The 25604-nt window shown below is 43.6% G+C and overlaps 1 protein-coding gene and 1 long non-coding RNA gene across 5 annotated transcripts in view; both read left to right on the top strand.

Annotated features, from left to right (window-relative positions):
- The window catches only part of LOC136004203 (uncharacterized), a 99815-nt gene that overhangs the window by 59981 nt on the left and 14230 nt on the right, over positions 1-25604 (top strand). For 2 of the 4 annotated variants that reach the window (XR_010608279.1, XR_010608281.1), the window contains exon 2: positions 22611-22722. This is a non-coding gene — a long non-coding RNA (uncharacterized LOC136004203). Of the gene's footprint in view, positions 1-8987; positions 9069-22610; positions 22723-25604 lie in introns of those variants that run through there. The other 2 variants (XR_010608280.1, XR_010608278.1) reach the window with 2 other exon arrangements.
- LOC136004202 (cytochrome c1-like) lies at positions 2895-4024 on the top strand. The gene is made up of 2 exons (XM_065660495.1): positions 2895-2994; positions 3465-4024. Exon 2 carries the CDS (start codon positions 3474-3476, stop codon positions 3939-3941), a length of 468 nt encoding a protein of 155 aa, XP_065516567.1. The 5' UTR covers positions 2895-2994; positions 3465-3473; the 3' UTR covers positions 3942-4024.

Raw genomic sequence — 25604 nt, 5'->3', positions numbered from 1 at the left:
CCTTGGCTGAATATAAGGCCATGCTTTTCACAAGCCACTGAATAAAAAGTGGAAAACTATACACATTTCTTAGGTTATTTGTATTAAGAACAGTTTAAGCTGGTATTAACATAACTTAGAACACTTTCTTAATTTTTCTTTCTCAAAAAAAAAGACAATGTCCATCTAAATCCAAATTAAATGCACAGTTCAACTTATTTATTATGGCTTTACTTTCACTGCAAATGGTCTTAATGTCAAGTGGCTTATGCTGCAAAGTTAACACCTCTACTCTGACACTTTGCACACCAGAGAAAAACAGTGGTGCGAGGGAGCCCAATCAGGCAGAGGCAGCGATCCAGTGCTCTGTAAATTTAAGAGTGCAATGGTGAGAGAAATTGTCTGATTGGGAGGTCTCTGTGTGAGTTGCTTGGGTAAAACAACTCATTATATATCCTACAGCACAAACTGGAAGCCACCCATTTTTGGTATAAAATTATCCCTTCTTGATTTTTTAAATTGACTGCTAAGCAATCATTGAATTTGTTAGCTATGAAAATAATAATAATGAAAATAAGTTAGATATCAATGAATTATTTTCCTTTGCAATAGGCTTAAATTTTTGTTATTATGTTCCCTGAGAGCTGATTTCTCTCTTGATATATCAGTGTTTCTCGTGAATAGATTTCAGTGTTAGGAGGCTGCCACAGGAGACAACTGGGACTGAAGTGAAGGAGAATGTCCACTTCTGTAAGAATTCAAATTAAAGAAAATCTTGCTCTCTCCCATCCTAACATAACTTTATCCTTCAAGCTGCAACTGCTTTCTGAATACATACCAATAATGATACAGATTGAGTACAGCTATTGCTGATTAAAAATAAAATTAATGAAACTAAGGGGCGGGGGAGGGGCAGAAAATGCATTCACTTCACAGAGCCCCGTGGAAAGCCTGAGCATGCTGTTCTCCACTGAAGCTGCTACCAAGGAGCAGGACCACATCTGTCTGATTTACATACTTTTGTAGCCTCTCCCCTCCAGTATGTGAGTACATGAAATGCTGAGAGTATGCCTCTGAGGCAGAAAAATCATGCTCTCTCCACTTTCATGATAGAATCAAGAGTAAGCAATTTGCTCTAAGTCACAAGGGAAATCTGTGAGAAACAAGGAATTAAACCCAAAGCTCTTCAATCTTAGTTCATCTCAGACTGCATTCCTGTACAGAACAGTGCTAAGCACAAATGGGTTAACAGCACATTGACTTACACTATCTCCGATCTTCAATGAAGTATTTTAGCAGAAATTTCCTATGGGTTCTAAATCATAGAATCATAGAATAGTTAGGGTTGGAAAGGACCTTAATATCATCTAGTTTGAACCCCCCTGCCATGGGCAGGGATGCCTCACACTAAACCATGTCACCCAAGACTCTGTCCAACCTGGCCGTGAACACCACCAGAGATGGAGCATTCACAAGCTCCCTGGGCAACCCATTCCAGTGCCTCTCCACCCACACAGTAAAGAACTTCTTTACATCTAACCTGAACTTCCCCTGTTTAAGTTTGAACCTGTTACTACTTGTCCTATCACTACAGTCCCTAATGAATAGTCCATCCCCAGCATTCCTATAGCCCCCGTTCAGATACTGGAAGGCTGCTATGAGGTCTCCACGCAGCCTTTGCTTCTCCAGGCTGAACAGACCTAACTTTTTAAGCTTGTCTTCATACAGAAAGTGCTCCAGTGCCCTGATCATCCTCGTGGCCCTCCTCTGGACTTGTTCCAACAGTTCCATGTCCTTCTTATGTTGAGGACACCAGAATTGTACACAATACTCCAAGTGAGGTCTCACAAGAGCAGAGTAGAGGGGCAGGATTACCTCCTTCGACCAGGATATGGTTGGCTTTCTGGGCTGCAACTGCACACTGAAGCCGGCTCATGTTAAGTTTCTCATTGACCAACACCCCCAAGTCCTTCTCCACAGCGCTACTCTGAATCTCTTCTCTGCCCAACATGTAGCTTTGACAGGGGTTGCTCAGACCCAAGTGTAGGACCTTGCACTTGGCATAGTTAAACTTCATGAGGTTGGCATCAGCCCACCTCACAAGCATGTCGAGGTCCCTCTGGACGGCATTCCTTCTCTCCAGCATATCAACTGAACCACACAGCTTGGTGTCATGGGCAAACTTGCTGAGGGCACACTCAATCCCACTGTCCATGTCACCGACAAAGATGTTGAACAAGACTGGTCCCAACACCGATCCCTGAGGGACACCACTCATTACTGGTCTCCAGATGGACATTGAGCCATTGACCACAACTCTTTGGATGTGGCCATCCAGCCAGTTCTTTATCCACCGAGTGGATAGTCCACTATCAAATTGATGTCTCTCCAATTTAGAACAAGGATTTATGTGTGGGACAGTGTCAAACACTTTGCACATGTCCAGGTAGATAACATCAACTGCTCTACCCCTGTCCATCAGTTCTGTCCATCATAGAAGGCCACCAAATTGGTCAGGCAGAATTTCCCCTTTTTGAAGCCATGCTGCCTGTCACCAAGCACCTTGTTGTTTTCATGTGCCTTAGCATGCCTTCCAGGAGAATGTGCTCCAAGATTTTGCCAGGCACAGAGGTGAGACTGACTGGTCTGTAGTTCCTGGGTTCAGCAGTGGCAGTCATTTTTTTCCTTCTTAATAGCTAGTGCAGTGCTGTGTTTTCATATTTTGGCCTGGGAAGAGAGCTGATAATGCCAATGTTTTTAGTTGCTGCTCAAATGTTTGGTCTGGCCAAGGACTTTGTGAGCCTCATGCTCTGTCAGGGAGGAGGAAAAGCTGGGAGGAAGCAGAGACAGGACATCTGACCCAAACTGACCAAAGAGGTATTCCATACCACAGCACATCATGCCCAGGATGTAATGGGGAGTTACCCGGAAGGGCTGGGACTGCAGGGTTGGAAGAGGTATCGGTCAGAGCTTGGCCGGGGGAGTGGGGCGAGTTATCGGTCGGCTGGTGTTGAGGTGTTGTATTCTTTCCTCTTCTTATTTCCTTTAGCACTATTATTATTGGTGGTAGCAGTAGTGATTTGTGTTTTACCTTAGTTACTAAACTGTTCTTATCTCAACCCATGGGAGTTGCATTCTTTTTGATTCTCCTCTCATTCCCTCCAGTAGCAGGGGGAGGGCAAGAAGGGGGGGAGTGAGTGAACGAGGTTTGTGGTTGGGTTTAAACCACGACAGATCTTTTTGGCGCCCAACGTGGGGCTCGAAGGGTTGAGATAACGACAGAGATGATCGGATTAAGAGTCGTCACAATGCTGATTTATTGGCTCTCAAAGTTGTTTCTGTTGGTCTTAGAGTTTCAGAATGTAGTACATTACTTAGAGCCGGTATTTGCTGTGATAGTGTTTATCAAGTGTGGAGCTTGGGCTAAGGTTCTTGTTTCACTGTACTTTATGGCAATGACTTGTAATACGGTTGGGCTCCAGCAGCAGGGAGAGATGGACGTGGCCATGGACTTGTACCTTGTACTTGTCCCGCTGCTCTTCACCGTCCTGGCCCTTATCCTCGCCTCCGTCTTTGTGAGGCTGCAGGGAGCCGCGGGAGAGCGGCCCCGGGAGCCGGCGGCGGCCGAAGCGGCCCGGGAGAGCAGCCCCGGGGACCAGGCGGCGGCAGGAGCGGGGCCCGAGGCCGGGAGGAAGGCGGCTGCCGAGCAGCGGGAGGAGGCGGCCGAGGAGCCGAGCCCCGCGGAGGAGCCGAGCCCTGCGGCCGAGCCCAGCCCCGCGGCGGCCGAGAGCGTCCCCCGGAAGCCGCCCGCCGAACCCCAGGAGGACGCAGGAGCCCACGCAGCATTTCCCAGCAAGGCAGAGGAGGAAGATCTGCACTCAGGAAAAGAGAAGCTGGTGGTGGGAGAGCCGGCAAGCACGGCAGCTACACCAGCCCCAGGGACAAGTACAGCAGTGTTATAAATTGAGACCACAACGGATCATAATCCAATTGAAATTTTATTAATTATAGCAAGTAGAATATGAGCAAAGACAGCGCTGGACGACAGGGGAGTCTGCGCTCCGCCAACTGCCGTGTTAAATATTTCAAACAGCCCCTTTTTATACATCTTTACTTCTTTGTTCATGAAATATTGGAAGTACTCTGCGCATGCTTCAGTTGTTGTTAGGGGGTAGTTTCCTGCCTCCTGGTGATCGATGAGACCAAGGTGAGAAGTCTTCCTCCTTTGATCCTTCATCCATATGTCTTTGCAGGGAGTTGTTAGTCTTATCTCTGCCAGTTCCTGGGACATCTTGCGGCTATCTTATCTTGGCCAGCTGTGTTTTATCTCTGTCAGTTCCTTTACATTTGGCTTAACATATATCTTAATAAACAATACACTAGTCTATAGTTTCTCACATGGAACATCTTATAGCTATCTTTAGGCAACATCTACTATGCTTGCATAAGCGATAAGCGATTGCGGTTGGCGACTGTTAAGTCTATGTAAGCTGTGTCCGGTGACTGTTTGAGTAAGCAATTTCATACTTTTTATTGCCTAACCTTTACATTGGGCTTAACATAAATCCTAATAAACAATATCCTAATTTATAGTTTCTCACAATCCCCCCTTTTTCTTTTATCCTATTATTGTTTATTAGATGCTGCTTTCATTTTCAGAATTGTAAGCCAACCTTTTTCCACACTCCCAACATTTATCATAACACTCACAAGGTAATTCCTTACAATCACAGGTATATTTTTTACGTGGCATGACACATTCACAACAATCTTCATCCTCATCAATAGATACACTCTTATATTTTACCCCAGATCTCGTAGTTAAAATAAGCAGTTTAGCTATGTCAAACCGTTCTCTAATAAAGTGTAAAATATAGCGTAATATACAAGGCCCAAATATAAGTCCCAGAATCAACATGATAAGCGGTCCTGCTGGAGCAGACAACAAAGTGGTTAGCCAAGGTGAGACATTAAACCAGTTTTCATACCATGACCTGCTCGCCTCACGATCTTTCTTACGTTGATTTAACCTTTTCCGGAGTTCTACATTAAGGTTGTACAGGGAATTCAGGTTGTCCCGTCTCAGTGAAAGTGGTTATCACTTTGGATGTTTCTCAGGATATTAATTCCCACTTTAATGGTTCATGCGGGTTTCCATTTGCTTGGGTTATTATCAATAACAAAACTAACGGTATACCAGGAAAAAGGGTGTCTGTCAATTTTGCCAATTTAAGTATATTTTTACCAGTCCTGGGGAAGTTCGGCCATTGCTGGTTTTGCATCCCATTGTTCTGGTTCTTTTCTCCACAGTTTATTCCTCCTCTGCCTCGCCCGTCGACTCGGTTGCTTCGAGCCACGGGGTGTACCATCTTCTCGGCAGCAAGGGAATTCTTCAGGAGAACAGCTGTTTCGGACTTTCTGCCTGTTTACATAGGCTTCCCACTTTGCAGCCTTAACTAATGGGGCAAAGCAAGATACAGTTAGTACTTCCCTTCTACACTTTATAATCAAAATTTCGGCTATAAAGGGGACTGGTTCATTGGAGTGGTAACAATAATATTGAGGGTTTATTCCTTTGGCAAAAATCTCCCACCACTCATGGGATTCCCAAATAATTTCTTGTTTTAGACTCTAATTGTTTTAATTTCCACTCAGTGAGAGTTCTTTGGATTTTCCAACACTGTGTGCAAACTCCTATTGCAGGGCATCCACATTCATAGTGTGTCCACCATTTATCCTGACATACCTTACACCTAAGACAAGCAAATGGATAACAATTGCAATTCAAATTATTACACCTAATTCGTATATCTAGAGTACATACATTATTTACATCAGTATATCTTCTATATTCACTATTGTGTGGTTGCATAAGTTTAGCAATTTCCTTCAGCACACTTTGTACGCTTCCATATATAATAGAAAAGAGGAGAAATAATTATAGCAAATATAAACAGCAATACACACTTTATACCAAAAGATAATGCGGCAAAATAATTAAATAAAGTTTCTATTATTACGTTATCTTTTCAGGGTTATCTTGGTGTCCCCTGGAGTACTGATTACTTTCCAGTGGGGTCTCGTCACTGGGCCTTTAATGCGACTGGCTCCATTATTTTCTGGCCATTAAACAAATAATGTCCCAAATATTTCACTTTTTCCTCCACAAATTGTAACTTTTCTTGTGATACCCGTAGGCCCTTTTGTGCAGGAAAGTTTAGAAATCGAATGCTTTCTTTTCTTACATCCTCCTTATTATTCCCTGCTATGAGCAGATCATCTACATACTGTAACAGCACGTTCCCCGTTTGTACCTGGTATTCTTTTAAGAGCTCTTCCAGGTATGTTTGTAGCCCATATCCCTGGGAATACCTGATCCAGTATATTTTCAATCTGACTTCTCCCTCGACATGATTAGTGATCAAAATTAAGCTTTTAACCTCTCTATATACTGTTGGTCCTTTACTTTTAAAGTGATCTCGCCTCCTTTGAAAGTAATGGTTGCTCCCAAGTGTTCTAACAAATCTCTCCCCAAAAGAGCTTTTGCGGAGTTAGGCATATACAAAAACTTACGGATGCCCCATTGTTTTCCCAATTGATATCTTAGTAGTTTACAAAAATAAGCCTTTTCACCTTGGCCAGTCGCCCCTTTTATCATCATATAATCGTCCCCAAAGGTATTAAAGCTTTGTTTAAAACTGAATACATTGCACCTGTATCAACCAAAAATTCCATTATAACCAGTGGATCTGCTAGGGAAGATTCCCCTGGTCCCATCAGCCTGGTTCCAATTCAGTCACCCGAGCCACCCCATGGCACTCCCACTAGGGTAGTCTCACTCCCAGCGTCCAAACTCCTCATAGCACTCACACCGATCCGGTTCCACAGAAGAGGAGGTTACTCCCCCACTTCTGTCCTACATTCGTCCTCCACCAGTTTCAAAGCAACCAGCGCAGCCGTGGCTGTACCACGACCCAGCTTTTTCTTTTCTACTTATTTCCAATTCCTATACACTCTCCATGCTCAAACACAGGAACTGCGGCAGCTTCCCTCCTTTCCCCTTTGGTTTTCCCTTTTTTATTTATTTATTTATTTATTATTTTTCACAGGTGCTCACCCTGCTCTGCAGGGGTTACAGATGCCTGCCTCTGCAACAGCACTTCTGGTTTAACCCCTTCTTAACCCTGAATGTGAATGTGCTGCTTGTTGCCAGTGACAGCAATTTCCTCCTCCTTATCAATACCTGATAGGACAGAGGCAGAGGGTGCTCCTTTCGGAGGTACCTGTGATATATAATTTTCTTGATGACTGTCCCAATATCACAGGCTGAACAACATCTCTCCATCTTAGCTTTCTGTTTTTCCTTGTCCTTTTCCAAAACCAAAATTAGGGATCTGGCAGAGTTATATTAATTTCACATTCTGTCTGCCACTCCAGGTGCTTTCTTAAAGTGAAACATATCTGCATACATTACTTTATTGCATTTTCTTGGCCACCTCAAAACCAACATAAATTGTAAAAAAAAATGCATTAAAATTCAGAGTTCCATTTTTAGGCCATTTTTCCTGATTTTCCAAAGTTTATAAAGGCCACCATTGATTACAATATTTTACCAATGTTTTCTTGTTTACCGAGCCCCCAGAAGAACCTCCCAGTTCTTTCCAATGTGCCAAAATGTAACCCGATGGGCTTTTCTTCAGAATTCCCTTGTTTTGACCGGCTCCCATTTCAAACAATCTCTTACAAATCTCTATAGCTTCTCTTTCCCAGTGCTCTGCAAATGCACTTAAAATATGAGAGCACCCACACACAAGTTTTATGATATTCTCAGGGGATTCAGTAAGATAGTATCTCTGGGTTCTGCAGATCAACTCCCCTGTCATTAGAACATAGTTTCAGTTCCAGCAAAATTTACACTGCCCTAGTATCCACAGCAGGTTCCACTGTTCAAAACTTATTATGCACTCATATGTCAGGTTATGAAGGTTTTCCTAATATCCCCCGTTGATTGTCCCAAAAAGAGAGACATTAATTGTTGTATTCCCATTTTATTTTTTTTTTTTTTTTTTTTTTTTTGTAACCACATCTTCTCAAATTTTCTTTGATACCTTTTATAAACCCTTTCTCAGTTTTTCATTCTAACTTCTCGGAAGTCCGCCAGGATTTTGTGGCTTTTCTCCACAAAGTAATCTTTTATTTCTGGTCACCGATTAGATAATTATAATTTTCTACCTGGCAGTGTTTTGTAAGACACCCCGAGCAGTATCTGCCCCACCGGTGTCCTGAGTGGCAATATCCACGTGAAATGCCACCCGTCCCATACAGTTACACTCCTACAAGGCACATACTCTCACAGGGCATATAGGAAATTCCCTTGCCCTTGTATTTCGTAAAATTATCCACTGCGGGAGGGGTAGCCGGACCTTCCCCCGCTTTCTAAGCTGCTTGATGGTTATACACAGACAAGACACAGGACAGAAAAACATAAACGCTTCGTCCGTCTCCGGCCGCTCCCCTCGCGGAGACACGGAACCGCGGATTAGGACTCCACACTCGCTTCGTAGCTACGCTACGTCTCAGTCACACAGAAACACATGGGATCCCACACACTCACGCTATGGTTCCGCTTACCCTTCTCCTGCTTCCTACACGGTCATTAGCAGGTCCGCCCTGGCTCCCAAAACTTGGGATGCAGCGAAAACCCGGGCTCGCCCGATCCGCCTCCAGGATCGCTTGCAGCCGCGCTATCGGTCGACAAGCCCCCCCAGCTTGCAAGCCCTACCTGCCAAGGGGAACTCCGCTGTGCGCCAGACGTCTCTGCACGCCTTACCAGCAGCCCCGGGCCACGCGTATGCCCTACAGGCCCCCCAAAGTACCTAAATTCCAAGCATACCGCCTCTCCGCAGCCGGCGCAGGTCGCGGTCTGTCCCCGCAGTGAGCGGATGAGAAGCGGAGCTCCCCCAGGCAAGCGGCCTGGGGGGGGCTTAGGATATCCGCTCCTCACCCGATCCTGCAGCCGAACAGAGGCCTCCTGGCTGGCTCGCCAAATTGATACGCGGATTGACTCCACAACTCGTTAAAGTTGTAAAGTAGGTATGCTTTATTCAGCGCTGAGGTGCATGGGGATCGTTCCTCCAAAGTATGCACACACAGGGTCGTTTTTCCTTTACATTTATTCCCTTATGCCTATACATATTTAGTATCTGTCCCCGCTTCATATTATACCTTCTTTTTCTTTTGTTTAGTTTTTTTTTTTTTTTTTTTTTTTTTTTTTTTTATCTCATTCAGCGGGTAAAGTCTAGCTCCCGGTCTTTTTAGCCACACTTCCGCATATTGACTCTCCTCAGGGTTAAGGGGTTTTTTTATTATTAACCCAGAGGTTTAATTGCTGTCTTACCCAATCTTCTTCTGACCCATATACTGGCCAAAAAAAAAAACATTTTTAAAAATCTTCTTCCCTCCCCATATCTTAGTACAATATTCTATCATTTTTTGCTTATCTTCCCCTAAGGTTCCAGGGAGACATCTCCAATTGTCTAAGATATATGCCAGAGGGGTATTCTTAGGTACAATGGGTACCCATCCCATGGGAGTCGAAGGCTTGCTGCCCTTCGCCCCCATCTTCTGGAATATCTCCGAACACACACTCACTCGCTCCCCCTTGTTCCTGGCCCAGTCCCTCGCGGGAGATGGGAACCGCAGTACTTAAGGGTCCACACTCGCTTGGTTCAGTATATCGAACCTCTCATTCGTTATATTCCAGGAAACCCAATCCCGCCCGAACGGTAAACCTGCGAACAATCTCTGCCGTGAACAATTTCACTCTGCAGTCCTCCGCCGCGAACTATTTCGCTCTGCGGAAAGTTTCGCAATATACTTACGCGTCCTGCGTCTTCGTCCGGACTCCCGTGCACAGAATTTTTATGGGATTTTACCGGTTCCTTCTTTGCTCATATTCTAGCATTTAGGTTCGTCGGTAAGGATGAGGTAAGCTGTTGGTCGCGGGGCCGCGAAATGTCGCGGGGCGCCCCCCCGGAGGACCAAAGCCCACCGTTCCTTATCCGAGTCACGGCACCAGAAATTGTTATAAATTGAGACCACAACGGATCATAATCCAATTGAAATTTTATTAATTATAGCAAGTAGAATATGAGCAAAGACAGCGCTGGACGACAGGGGAGTCTGCGCTCCGCCAACTGCCGTGTTAAGTATTTCAAACAGCCCCTTTTTATACATCTTTACTTCCTTGTTCATGAAATAGTGGAAGTACTCTGCGCATGCTTCAGTTGTTGTTAGGGGGTAGTTTCCTGCCTCCTGGTGATCGATGAGACCAAGGTGAGAAGTCTTCCTCCTTTGATCCTTCATCCATATGTCTTTGCAGGGAGTTGTTAGTCTTATCTCTGCCAGTTCCTGGGACATCTTGCGGCTATCTTATCTTGGCCAGCTGTGTTTTATCTCTGTCAGTTCCTTTACATTTGGCTTAACATATATCTTAATAAACAATACACTAGTCTATAGTTTCTCACATGGAACATCTTATAGCTATCTTTAGGCAACATCTACTATGTTTGCATAAGCGATAAGCGATTGCGGTTGGCAACTGTTAGTCTATGTAAGCTGTGTCCGGTGACTGTTTGAGTAAGCAATTTCATACTTTTTATTGCCTAACCTTTACATTGGGCTTAACATAAATCCTAATAAACAATATCCTAATTTATAGTTTCTCACAAGCAGCATCATTTGAAAGTTCTGAAGGGTTTGAATGGCCTTTGGGTACCCTTGGGACCTGCCTGCTGATTGTGAGGGGATCAGCATGGTGGCACACATACAGTGTTCTACCCATGACCATTTTGTCTGATCTCAAAAGTTAAGCAGAGTCAGGTTTGCTTCTTGTCTGGGGTTAGATCACAAGATGGGAGGAACAAGAGATCTTCCCCAAGGCTGGACAGTCATGAGTGGCAGGGTGTGTGGGACAGTATGAGCGAGTATCTAGTCCACAGGGCCCCTCCAGTGCTTTGGAAGCATCGGAGATGGAAGGCAGCTGTATGGAGTCCCCAGCAACAAGCTGCAGAAACTGCTGAAGGGGACAGTGAATTATTTTGAGCCTGGTGGGCCCATGACACTTCAGGCCATCAGGGCAGAGATGCGACATAGAGATGGACTCATGATCGAGGGGTGGACTTAGCAATAGACACTATTGCCCAGTTTATTCACGAGTGTGAACACTGCACACAGCCTCTCCTGCTCTGAGAGACTGTTACAAGAGATGGAGCCTGACATCATGGACCAAATGGACTCAGCAGCTTTATAGGGACTGGTCCATGTACTAAGAGTGTACTGAGATAAGAGTGATGGTATACTGAAAATGTGGGATCTGAGCATGACGTGAATGGTATGGAATAAGGGGTGGATAATGTCCTGGGTTCAGCAGTGGCAGTCATTTTTTTCCTTCTTAGTAGCTAGTGCAGTGCTGTGTTTTCATTTTTTGGCCTGGGAAGAGAGCTGATAACGCCAATGTTTTTAGTTGCTGCTCAAATGTTTGGTCTGGCCAAGGACTTTGTGAGCCTCATGCTCTGTCAGGGAGGAGGAAAAGCTAGGAGGAAGCAGAGACAGGACACCTGACCCAAACTGACCAAAGAGGTATTCCATACCACAGCACGTCATGCCCAGGATGTAATGGGGAGTTACCCGGAAGGGCTGGGACTGCAGGGTTGGAGGAGGTATCGGTCAGAGCTTGGCCGGGGGGAGTGGGGCGAGTTATTGGTCAGCTGGTGTTGAGGTGTTGTATTCTTTCCTCTTCTTATTTCCTTTAGCACTATTATTATTGGTGGTAGCAGTAGTGATTTGTGTTATACCTTAGTTACTAAACTGTTCTTATCTCAACCCATGGGAGTTGCATTCTTTTTGATTCTCCTCTCATTCCCTCCAGTAGCAGGGGGAGGGCAAGAAGGGGGGGAGTGAGTGAACGAGGTTTGTGGTTGGGTTTAAACCATGACAGTCATCCATTTTCCCCTTCTTGAAAATGGGGGTTATATTACCCTTTTTCCAGTCATCAGGAACTTCATCTGTCTGCCATGATCTTTCAAATATGATGGCCAGTGGCTTAGCAACTTCATTTGCCAGCTCCTTCAGGACCCGCGGATGGATTTCATCAGGTCCCATGGACTTGTGCACATTCAGGTTCTTATGATAGTCTCGAACCAGATCCTCTCCTACAGTGGGCCTAGGGTCTTCATTCTCACAGTCCCTGCTTCTGCCTTCCAAGACTTGGGTGGTGTGGTCAGAGCATTTGCCAGTGAAGACTGAGGCAAAGATGTCATTCAGAACCTCAGCCTTCTCCAAATCCAGGGTAGCTAGTTCTCCTGATTGATAGCTTCCGGAGAGGGCCCACGTTGTCCCTAGTCTGTCTTTTATTTGCAATTTACCCATAGAATCCCTTCCTGTTAACTTTCACATCCCTAGCCAAAGATGTTGAACAAGAATTAGTGGTGGTAGTAATAGTAGTTTTGTATGGTGCCTTAGTTATTGGACTGTTCTTATATCAGTGCATGGAATTTACATTCTTTTGATTTTCCTCCCCATCCCTCTGGGAGTGGGGGGGGGGGGGGGGAGGGAAGAAAAGGGGGGAGTGAGTGAGGAGGTGCTTGGTTCTTAGTTACTGGCTGGTCTTAAACCATGACACCTATGAAATTAATTCATCATTACTTATTACTTGTCTTATGCTAACTAAAAAGTAAAAGAAAATTCACAGTACGTTTAAGAAATCTCTAACTCACTTCACACAGTGGAACAGAATTTGACCATCTAAAGTGTCTCTGATCCTGTGGCAGGATTTCAGCCTGTACGTTAAAAGTAAAAAACCTCCCGGATTGGTGACAACAGTGTTATTATCCATTACAATTAGAAATTACAATTACAAATGAGAAGCAATGAAACGACATGAAATCTAGAGTAAGGCCCAGACCTGAATAAGGCTGTTGCAGACTAGCCTGACACTGATATATTTTCTATTTTCCACTGAAGTATTGGAAGTTTTCATGGCTGCAGCAGAACCCCACAGTTCTGTGCTCACTGCCAGGCCTCTGCACTAAAAATGGCTTATTCATGGCAATGGAAGGTGGTGCAGGCAAGAGCTGAGCATGACTTAGAAGTGGCAGAAAGGGCTTGAGGATCACGTTACAACTGATACGGAAATTATTGGTCAAGTGTTTGACTATGCATACCAAGAGGAGTTTCAGGACTCCTCCTGGAGATAAACCAGTTTTCTGTGCAATGCTAACAGCGTAAGTTCAGAGGATGGACATCAATGGATATTAAGAATATGAAAAAGGATGATTGAAAAATGAATGCATCATCATGCTTTTTATAACATTTTTTCTTTTTAAAAAAGCAATTCTAAGCTATTTTCATGGGCTTATAATCATTTCCCATAGAAACTTCAGAGTCTGTTGATGGAACATACAGAAATATCTGAAATGCTGTCAATATGCAACTGCTACAAGGATGAAAAATGTTAATTAGGAACTATCTGCGTGCTCAAACAATTTCATCTTTGAAAATGACACAAAGGTGTCACTTCAATTCCCGTCTGCAAACCTAATGGAGTACTATGAGGAGAAAAATATTACACACTACTCAGACAAAGGCAACAGCTCTCTAGGTGCACAGTACAGAACAGAATTTATCTAGGCAGTGGTACAACTCTATTCAACTATACAACTCCTGTTCAACATCTTTGTCAGTGACATGGATAGTGAGATTGAGTTCACCCTCAGCAAGATTGCCAACAACACTAAGCTGTGTGGTTTGGTTGATAAGCTGGAGGGAAGGGATGCCATCCAGAGAGACCTTGACACGCTTGAGAGGTGGGCTGATGCCAGCCTCATGAAGTTCAACTAAGCCAAGTGGAAGGTCCTACAACTGGGTCGGGGCAATCCTAGGCACAGCTACAGGTTGGGTGGAGAGAGCAGCCCTGTGGACAAGGGCTTGGGGGTGTTGGTTGATGAGAAACTGAAGATGAGTCAGCAATGTGTGCTTGCAGCCCAGAAGGCCAACCATATCCTGGGCTGCATCAAAAGGAGCGTGACCAGCAGGTTGAAGGAGGTGATCCTGCCCCTCACCTCTTCTCTTGTGAGACCCCACTTGGAGTACTGTGTGCACTTCTGATGTCCTCAACATAAGAAGGACACGGAGCTGTTGGAGTGCAGAGGAGGGCCACAAGGATGATCAGGCGGCTGGGAGCACCTCCCATATGAAGGCAGGCTGAGAAAGTTGGAGCTATTCAGCCTGGAGAAAAGAAGGCTGCGTGGAGAGCTCCTAGCAGCCTTCAAGTACCTGAAGGGGGCCTACAAGGATGCTGGAGAGGGACTGCAGTGATAGGACAAGGAGTAATGGGTTTAAACTTAAACAGGGGAACTTCAGGTTAGATATAGGGAAGAAATTCTTTACTGTGAGAGTGGTGAGGCACTGGAACAGGTTGCCCAAAAAAGGGGTAAATGCTCCATCCCTGGCAGTGTTCAAGGCCAGGTTGAACAGAGCCTGGGGTGACATGGTTTAGTGTGAGGCATCCCTGCCCATGGCAGGGGTGCTGGAACTAGATGATCTTAAGGTCCCTTCCAACTCTCACCATTCTATGGTTTTATGATTCTACTTGCTGTTTTTAAGAAAAAATAAATAAATTACTTCACATTGGTAAAAAGGAAAACTGCTCTGTTGGATGGGTTGGCAAATGATCTGTCTTAAGAATTTTTAGAAATATTTTTACAGTCTGGGATTTGTTTGACCCAGCAAAACAAAGGCTGTGAAGATAATGCTACTGTTTTCAGATGTACATATGAGAAATAGGAAGAATAGATGCTTAAGCAAGATTGATTGATTGATTGATGGCTTGGCTTCGCAAACAAAGATTTGGGAAGGGCTTTACCCACGCTTACTACAAGCATGATGACCCAAGCATATGGGATATGCAAAACTGGTTGGAAAAAAGGCAGCTTAGGCAATCAGGAAGTGTCTGACCAGGACTGACATCTCCTGGGCAATCACGAGCAACCCATGCCCTGGTCCACCTGCATGCAAGGTTGGATCTGCTGCTTCCCATGCACCTTGTCACCTGCCGTTTTGACCCTCGCCTGTCCATACAGACAAGCGAGAGTAAGCCCTTCCAGCCTGCGCAGTGGATTTTTTAGGTGAGGGCAGCGTGCGCAGAACTGGCACCTTTTACACCTGAGGTTTAATTGCCACGGCCTAGCTAGCTAGGACAGTGACAGCAAAGTCCTCAGGTCGTAGGTTTTATAAGAGTGTCCTTCTCTTAGATGGAAGACCATACAAGGCTAGACGAGCTCCATCTGCCCGGGTTTGAAAATAGTTTCCCTTCTCCTGTGAGGAAGGCCTGATTCAGGAAGAGCTTTAACCCACACATTCTGAACAAGTCTGTCATCTCCTGGGTCAATCTCGAGTGACCAATGATGCAACAGCACAACATCAAGTGTCAAGGCGCGATTCTGACTTAGAGGCGTTCAGTCATAAGCCCACAGATGGTAGCCATGCGCCAGTGGCTCCTCAGCCAAGCGCACGCACCAGGGGTCTGAACCTGCGGTTCCTCTTGTACTGAGCAGGATTATTATTGCAACAACACATCATCAGTAGGGTAAAACTAACCTGTCTCACAACGGTCTAAGCCCAGCACATGTTCCCTATTAGTGGGTGAAAAATCTTAAACAAAAAGACAGTGCTATCATTAATCATAAATATGTTGCAGAAACCTGAAGGACATTTCTGATAATTAGTGAAGTTCTGAAACAAATGTCTAGTAGGAGTAATGAAATTAGGAGAAAACTAAAGAGCTTTTAAATGGAGGTTTAGCAGTGAAGATGTTCATAAATAATGTTCTTATAAATTAGAATAGTCACTAATTTGCAAAAATTATCAGAGGAAAGTACCAAAAGACACAACCTCCCTTAAGCTTCATCATTATTTTTCTAAAATGGGCAAGAGTTACTCTTACAGAAAATTTGTTTCCAGTTCCATCTCTTTCCAGTACAAAAGCTCTCAGCTTGAAATATCAGCATCACATATATTTGATCTGAAATGGTACTAACAAATAACATCCTTTATTTTATCCTACTATCTAAGTATAGAAGTGCCTACTAAAAAGAATGATTTGCTGGCTTACCTGAGCTGGTGGGATCTTTTCAACTAATCATATCACTCCTTAACAGCACATTATATGGCTAACAAATGTTAAAAGCAATATATTACCACGGAATGTATAATGCTTCCTATTTAATGTTCTAAATGTTGGTTTAAAGTGAACATCTTCTTAAGAAAACTGAAATATTGTCAGATATCAACCTACAGTTCTAACAACAGGAAACTAAAGTCTTTATTTAATATGAAATTATCAACTTCCTGCATCAATTAAGAGTCTGTCTTTACTATGTCACTTCTAAAAACTTTGCTGATTTACTTGTTCTTAGTAGTTATTCTTAAGATCTCTGTAACATGCTATGGAGTGTCTAAACATCAGTGTGTTCCATCTGATAGTTCTCTTCTGGGGTTAGATTCCTCAGCTGCATTGCTCCTCCATGGGCATGGCAGCTGGCAGATAAGCTGAGTAAATTCAGGGCTTCCATTAGTGTGGCAGCAAAATATAAATAACATTGAGTTGTCCAGTCAATGATTTCCCATTACATTTCCATCTGATAGAAAGATTACACTTGGCTATTACCATCAAAACTTGTTTTATTCTGGATAACTCATATTTAAATTGATTTTCCCTAAAACAGAATTTTTACAATTGCTCTTTCCTGTTCTATGTCTGCCTTTTGTCGTGGTTTAAACCCAGTCAGCCACACGGGGGGGGGGGGGGGGGAGTAGAAACTGTGTGACTGACTGGGTTTAAACCACGACACTTTTAAAGAACAATTCCCAAGGAGGAATGCCCACCATACCTGTTATGAGAAATTTCAGTTGAAAATTTTAAAACCCCTACCAGAAAGGGACACAGAAACCAAACTCCTGTAAAAGTGCTGAATTCCCAGGGAGCAGGCATCCACATTGTTTTAAAATAGGCACTGGGTTAAAATACCAACATGAACAGAAATACCCTGATTATTGTGGTTTGTTCCATATATTTTTGGTAGTTTCTTTGCTCTTATTTGGTAATACTGTCCCAGAATGTCAGACATCCACACTGTATAATTTTGGTAGCATTGAAAACTGAACACACTGTATTGAAAAGGAATTGAGTGGTCTAGTTTCATCACCAAACTGAATGAAACGCATGACATGGAAATTGCAGGAACAAAGAAAATTAAATTCAGTTCTTCTTTCACTTTTAATATCCTAAGACACAGATTCCAAAATATAGTATGTCAGCAGCTGCATGCAACAACCACAGCAAAAAATAACTGCTGCTTGATCCCTGTTCCCCCAGAGGGCAGTAACCAGGAACAGATGCAAAAAGAAAGACTCTAAGGGTACTCCCCCAGAATCTTTCACAGTTCACAGGCAATCTGCAGTCCGGGGACTTCCTGAGCTGGAGGTTACATCAGCATCTTCCTGTTTAAGTAGACCTCAACAGACCTTTCTTTCATGAAATGTCTAATCATTTTTTTAAACCTATATATATTCTGGCATACAAAACATCCTGTAGTGATGGATCCCATGATTTAATTGTGTTGTGGAAAATGAGTACTTCCTTTTGTTTGCTCTCAATCTGCAGCACAGCCATGTTATCTGATGCCTTGTAGGTGCTGTGTTCAGAGAAAGGAATAGTATTGCCTTGCCATTCAAAACCTCTGTCCCACAATTTCTGGGCACCCTCTTTCCCCACTAAAAAGTCACAGACTGTTCATGTCTCTTCTGTGGCCATTCATACTTGACCATTCCTAATATCCTCTCTGCTTTCCCTAATTCCATATTGTCTTTTTAGGAGAAAGCTGATAGAACTGCACATCATATTCCAAATGTAGATGTGCCATTGAGTATACTGACATACAGAAATTTTGTATTTAATTTTGCATTTTCTTCCTAATAATTCCCAATATTTTATTAGCCTTTTTCACTCGATCAAAGTGTCGAGGTGACATTTTCAGGGAACTATTCATGAGCAGTTCTCAAAACACACTTCTCAGCTTTAATTTTGACTGACATCTTCAAAAATAACTTAGCACCAGAAAAACTGATCAACTCACTACTCCTGGTCACTTCTTTTGTTCAACTATGAATATATTAAACAGCAGAGATTCCCAACCCAGATGTCTGGAGGACAGCATTAATTTCTAATGAAAAATTAGAACAACTATTTTTTTAGCTCTGTTGTATCTGCTTCTCATTTCTATTTATTCTAATATTTTGTCTACCAGCACCTGAACACAAGACAGTTCTTCAGCTTTGGCACCATAAAGGAGAAATAAAGCTTTTCTCCAGAGTGAACACGAATGCATGCAATTCATTCAGCTTTTCTGCCATGTCATTCCTCCTGCATGTGTATTTTACAAATTTATTAGCTATGCAGCTTTTCTGGCAGAATGTCTTCTCTGGAGAAAAAGAGTTTTTTTCTTCAACCGTTTATGCCTTCAACAATGTATTTCCCAAAATCTTCTTAGATATTTATATATGGTCTGGTTTTACATTTAACCAGCCAAGGTTATGCTCTTTTTCCACCTCCCATTTTTGAGCCAGATGCTTTTTTATTTATAAAAGCCTCCTTTTGCTCTCCTGTTTAACCATGCTGCTCCTTTCTGATAGAACTAAATATTTACTCAAAGCCTCTAACATGGCATAACAACCCTAAGAAATATTTACAAGTAGTACTACCAGCTCATTCTGTAATAGTTATATATACATTACTTTGAAACAGTGTTGTTAAATGCAATGAAGGTATAAACAAGGCATTTATTGTTTATACTATAAAAATTCTATTGTTATTAATTTGGGGAGGGGTTTTAATGTTGGCATTGAAACACTTGTAACTACCTAACAAGAGGATTAGAGACCTGAGGCATATATCACAAAGAATGGAGACTTTCTCACATACAGCATATTGATTCCCAGAGAATCTGCAAATGAAAAAAAGGTACCTTCACATTCTTTGGTAAATTATTGATTAGCTCAGCCTTAAAAGTGCCCCTTTCCACTGACTGCAGGGAGAGTTTGGATAATGAGCTCTTACATTGACATCTATGCTGTAGATATTTCAAATTAGGCAACATAAATCCTGACAAGAGGAAACCGTCATGACACTTTTCTACCTAGCATATGCTGGCAATGAAGATGAAACTGTATGGCAGATGTGACATTCTGTCACTATTATTAGAAGATACTTCTGTACTGGAGTGATGGTCTGTAGCTTTTTACAGATTGAAAAAACACTGAACATTCACATCTGTCCTGGGTTTGGCTGTAAAAGTTATTTTTCTCCTTCTGGAGCAGTGTTGTGTTGCAGCTTTAGCCTAAGAACAATGCTGAAAACACACCAATGTTTTAGTTGTTGCTAAGTAATGCTTACCCCGGTCAAGGACTTTTCAGTCTCATGCTCTGCCAGTGAGGAAGGACACAAGAAGCTGGGAGGAAGCAGAGCCAGGATACCTGACCCAAACTAACCAAAGGGGTATTCAATACCACAGCACATCATAGCCAGTATATAAACTGGGGGGAGTCACCTGGAAGGGCAGGCTGCTGCATGGGTCGGACTGGGTATTAGAGAGTGATTATAATTAGACTGTAATTTGGGATGTGCATTATCCAGAACCCCACAGCACCCAAGAAAATTGTGTTTCTTTCTTATTAGTTGGTGGAGACATTGCTGTTTTGTTGTTGATCACATCTGCGGGGATCTGGCAGCATCCAATCTTGCCACTTTATTCCCAAAAATTGAATCTCCTGTGCAGGTCCCTTGACCTTACTCTGTTTTATGGCAAAACCGGCTTTCAGCAGGATTTGGATTATTTTCCTCCCTTTCTCAAAGACTTCTTCCGCTGTATCGCCCCACACAGTAATGTCACCAATGTATTGCAAATGTTCTGGAGCTTGCCCCTGTTCCAGTGCAGTCTGGATCAGTCCATGGCAGATGGTAGGGCTGTGTTTCTACCCCTGGGGCAGTTGGTTCCAAGTGTACTGGAAGCCCCTCCAAGTAAAAGCAAACTGTGGCCTACACTCTGCTGCCAAAGGAACTGAGAAAAATGCATTGGCAATATCACTTGTGGCATCCCACTTGGCTGCCTTTGACTCTAGTTCATGTTGAATTTCTAGCATGTCCAGTATGGCAACACTCAATGGTGGTGTGACTTCATTCAGGCCACAATAGTCTACTGTTAGTCTCCACTCTCCGTTAGACTTTCGCACTGACCATATGGGGCTGTTAAAGGGTGAGTGGGTCCTACTGATCACTCCTTGACTCTCCAGTCTATGGATTAGCTTATGGATGGGAATCAGGGAGTCTTGGTTGGTGCAATATTGCTACCAGTGTGCTGTCATGGTTGCAATTGGCACTTGTTGTTCTTTGACCTTCAGCAACCGTACAACAGACAGATCCTCTGAGAGACCAAGCAAGGTGGACAGCTCCTTCATTTCCTCCATCTCCAAGGCAGCTATACCAAAAGCCCATTGGTACCCTTTTCGGTCTCTGAAGTACTCCCTCCTGAGATAGTCTATGCCAGGAATGCATGGAGCCTCTGGATCAGTCGCAATAGATTGCTTTTGCCACTCCTTCCCAGTAAGGCTGATTTCAGCCTCCAGTACAGTCAACTCTTGGGATCCTCCTGTCACTCCAGAAATACAAATGGGTTCCACCCATTGATAGCCTGATTTTCACATTCCTCCACCTGGCTGGAGCAGAGTCCCTCTAATAGCGATCATAAGATTCTCTACTTGGGTCTTGTAGAATGGGATTAGAATTCCTTATAACAGGAGTTGGAGTAAAATCAGGTCTTCCATCCCATCTGGGAAGCAGCTCAGTGGAGACTGAAGCAGCAACTTTCTTGGGAGGATCATCCTTGACTGTTGTTTTCCTCTTCAATTCATGCACCCATTCCTCCAGAACCGAGGTAGGTTTTCCATCCCACTTTCTCATATGTTCTCTGTGATCTCGCAAATAAAACCATAGAGTGGACGGTGATTCGGAGAAAACTCCAGGAACAAACTTGCCAACAAAGTTTTGAAGCTGACAAGCAGGTATTCTTTATTGCGGCGCCGGGAGACACGGGGGATAGCTCCTCCTAACGTGTGTCTCTCTGTTGCTACACAAGCTGTCCTTATATAGTCCCTGGTCATACATACATTACGTCATTTTCCAGAAAGTTCCCCGCATGCGTACAGAATTGTGGTGGTGGTCTCTGAGGGTCGTTTACTTCTTCCAACAATCTTCATCACTTCTGGCAGCCTTTGGAGCACGTGCAGTAGATGCTCATACCAGTTTAATTGGTTCATTAGCACCGGAGACATAATAATCCTCCTATCCTCCTACTTATCAGTTAGTTTAACTGTAGCCCATCCTGGACACCTGCCATTCCCAGATACTCCTTATCCCTGTGTCCTGTTCTTCTAGACTGTTTTTCTTAAAACTGTGTCAACTATAACAATTTATCCAGAGGAGGACCACGAGGATGATCAGGGGACTGGAGCACCTCCCGTATGAAGACAGGCTGAGGAAGTTGGGGCTGTTCAGCCTGGAGAAGAGAAGGCTGCGTGGAGACCTAATAGCAGCCTTCCAGTATCTGAAGGGGGCCTATAGGGATGCTGGGGAGGGACTCTTCGTCAGGGACTGTAGTGATGGGACAAGGGGTAACGGGTTAAAACTTAAACAGGGGAAGTTTAGATTGGATATAAGGAGGAAATTCTTTCCTGTTAGGGTGGTGAGACACTGGAATCGGTTGCCCAGGGAGGTTGTGAGTGCTCCATCCCTGGCAGTGTTCAAGGCCAGGTTGGATGAAGCCTTGTGTGGGATGGTTTACTGTGAGGTGTCCCTGTCCATGACAGGGGGTTGGAACTAGATGATCTTGAGGTCCTTTCCAACTCTAACTATTCTATGATTCTATGATTCTATCTTGTACAAGAATGCTCAGTGTGTTCTCTAGCTGCATTCTATTTTTTTTCTATGTATCATGCACTTTAGTAATTTTCCATTGCTACTGTTACAAAGCCATCAAACTTAACATTACTTAAAACTGATTATAAAGGTTTATATATTCCATTTTGTGATTTTGTGTCCCACTTGTCTCAACGGTGGCGTGTACCCCCTATATCTTCCTTCTTGGGCAATAGGGCGCCTTCTGTTAATAGCTGAGATGTGGGTCGGTACATGTGGGGAGCTAGATAGATCTGCTGTACTTGTTGATAGAGTTGAGATAGCTGCTGTGCTTGGAGTTGGAGAGGTGCATTGTCTGTTTCTGTGAGTTTTTGAGTAGCTGCTGTGCTTGTCGCTGGAGTTGGGGGATCTGCTGTGTTTGGGGTTTGAGTAGTTGTGTTGTCTGTTGCTCTGCCATCAGATCCAGAGACATCTTTTTCCTCCTCCTTACAGAACAGGTCTCTGTAGGCATAGGCCAAAGCCCAGCACATTGCACTAAGTTGTCCCTCTCTGGTACTGCCAGGATCACAGCACACCTTGTCTAACCGTTCTGCTAATTTTGCAGGATTCTGCATTTGTTCTGGAGTGAAATTCCAAAGCACTGGAGGGGCCAGCTGGCCTAGGACCTTGTCCATATGATCCCGCACACCCTGCCACTCATGACTGTCCAGCCTCGGGTAAGATCCCTTGCTGGTATTCTTACATAGTTGTTGTACCTTAGATAAGACCTGAGCCAGACCCTGCTTAGCTTCCAAGATCAGACAAGATTGGGTGTTCTCAGTGTGGTAATGCCTATGGCATTACCACATTATAAAGAGCATATGCAGAAATATGCTGATTCCCAGCAAAAGAAGCTGTGTGCTTTCAAGGGCATTGAAACGTGTCCTGGGTTCAGCTGTAGCAGTCATTTTTCTCCTTCTTAGTAGATGGTGCAGTGCTGTGTTTTGACTGTCAGCCTGGGAACAGTGCTGGTAACACACCAATGTTTTGAGTTGCTGCTATGTAATGTTTACTCTGATCAAGGACTTTTTTGGTCTTGTGCTCTGCCAGTGATGAGGGGCAAGGTAAGCCAGGAGGAAGCAGAGACAGGACACCTGACCCAAACTAGCCAAAGGGGTATTCCATACCACAGCATGTCATGTCCAGTATATAAACTGGGGGGAGTTACCCAGAAGGCCCAGGTCGCTGCTCCGGTCGGGCTGGGTATCAGTCAGTGGGTAGTGAGCAATTGTATTCTGTCCCCTTTGTTATTTTCCATATTGTTATTGGTGGTAGCAGTCGTAGTTTTGTATGGTACCTTATTTACTGGACTGTTCTTATCTCAACCCATGGGATTTACATTCTTTTGATTCTCCTCCCCATCCCTCTGGGAGTGGGGGGGCAAGAAAGGGGTGAGTGAGCGAGCAGCTGAGTGGTTTTGAGTTACTGGCTCAGAATCAGTATCCTTGATCAGAGTAAGAATTACTTAGCAACTACTAAAAACATCAGTGTGTTATCAGCACTGTTCTCATACTAAAGGAGAAAAATAACTGCTACAGCTGAACCCAGGACAGGCACCAATGACTGAAACTGTTTGTTTACTTAATTGCTCTTCACAAGTATTTATAACAGAATAAGTAGCTTCTGTTTCTACAAGAAATTTTATCTTACACTCTCCAACCTAGCTGTGTACAGGGGCTCTGCTGTGGAGGGTTTAGAATCTTCCGTGGTCCTCCTCAATCTTCATCTAAAGTAATAATTTTCTTTGCCTGTCCTGAAATTCCTCTAAATCTCTGGTGTTTATTTTGATTCTGAGGGCATTCTCTCTTCCAGTGCAACCAGTGGAGTCTGTTCACACACCTTTCCATGTAATCCTTCTTTCCACTCCCCCTGGGCTGCTGCCTCCTTTCGTGGTTTCCTAGGTGAGAGCTACAGCCAGCAACTTTTCTCTCTTTTTTTTTTCTTTTTTTTTTTTTTCTTTTTTTCCCTAAAGAGTCCAATTTTACTCTGGAGCTTATCTTATGCCCCCACATATACAATAACAGATTCCTAGTTGAAAACTGACACAGTATAACCCACAATACACAATATTGTATTATATTAATAATCTAATTATTTTAATAATATAGATGTTAATAATTGAGGACTCAAACCCCTTTCCACCACCATTTGAACCATTTCAGGGATCTTGCACCAGAATAATGGTGGTATGATTGCAATAGGTCTCCTAGGCCACATTCATTATTTTTCCCAAATCATATTGATCCTCCCCTTTAAGCTTTTGTACCTTTTTCCTTATATCTTCCATGGATTGACCTTTTATGAAATGGCCTAATTCTCTTCTTCATTCCTCTGATTCAGGATCAATGGTAATATATTTATGCATCACCTCTTTTAATCTTTCCACAAATGCAGAAGGCAATTCATTTGTATCTTGCTTTATTTCATACAGCTTAGACCAAATCACTGCCTTGGGGACCACATTCTTAATACTGAATAAAATCCACCTCTGATATAGTTTCAAAGCTTGCCTGTCCTGGTCCTGATTAGGATCCCAGTTAGGATCGGCATGAAGATTCACTGTACCTGTCAATGTGTCTGCCATTATTTGTTGCTCTACTGTGGTCTGAGCTGTACGAATAATCATATGCCTGTCAACACTCTCAAAAACATGATGCATAATTACCAGCCACTTGTGTCCAAATATTCAAATCTGTAATGGTCAAGGGAAACTTTATCATGACTGAACCATCATTGCCCACAGCTTGTCTTAAAGGCACAATCACAGTTTCCCCTCATTTTCCCCTAGTTTGCCCTGCTGCAGGGACAAATCCTTCAGCCCCCCTCCAACATCTCCCTTTCTGGTGCCTGTGCCTGTGCTTGATTATCATTGTCAGCACCTTTGGCCCTGTGATTCACAATACCCCTGCTCTGGGGGGCTACCATCAAATCCAAATTCTCCTCCTCATTCCTCAAATGGTTAGTGCATAACTGTCCTATGATGCACAAAGAGCAACAGCGTTTAAGTGAATTTTACTGTCTTTCTCCAAGGACAATACTAACATGTCCTGGGATGCAAAATTAAAACTAGTCCTTTTGCCATTCCAGATGATTTCTCAAAGTGAAAAACATTTCCACATAAGCTACTTCATCCCATTTTCCTTCTCGTCTCAAGAATAACATGAACTGTAACAAAGTATTATAATTAATTGTGCTGTTCACAGGCCACTTTCCCTCAAAATCCAGTTTGTAAGAGGCTATATAGAATCATAGAATAGTTAGGGTTGGAAAGGACCTTAAGATCATCAAGTTCCAATACCCTGCCATGGGAAGGGACACCTCACACTAAAACACGTCACCTAAGGCTCTGTCCAACCTGGCCTTGAACACCGCCAGGGATGGAGCATTCACAACTTTCTTGGGCAACCCATTCCAGTGCCTCACCACCCTCACAGTAAAGGACTTCCTCCTCATATCCAATCTAAACTTCCCCTGTTTAAGTTTGAACCCATAACATACAACGGCCACCACTGATTACAGTATTTTAGCAAAGTCTCCTGAGTAACTGAACCACCCGGGG

The sequence above is a fragment of the Lathamus discolor genome, chromosome W (genome assembly GCF_037157495.1).
Source record: "Lathamus discolor isolate bLatDis1 chromosome W, bLatDis1.hap1, whole genome shotgun sequence".
Lineage (NCBI taxonomy): Eukaryota > Metazoa > Chordata > Aves > Psittaciformes > Psittacidae > Lathamus > Lathamus discolor.
Note: the sequence above shows the minus strand (reverse complement) of the source record. Positions and strands in the feature narration are given on the sequence as shown.

What these genes read in the sequence shown, in the direction of transcription:
- LOC136004202 (XM_065660495.1), top strand. Translation starts at nt 3,474, where the DNA reads ATGGACGTGGCCATGGACTTGTACCTTGTACTTGTCCCGCTGCTCTTC.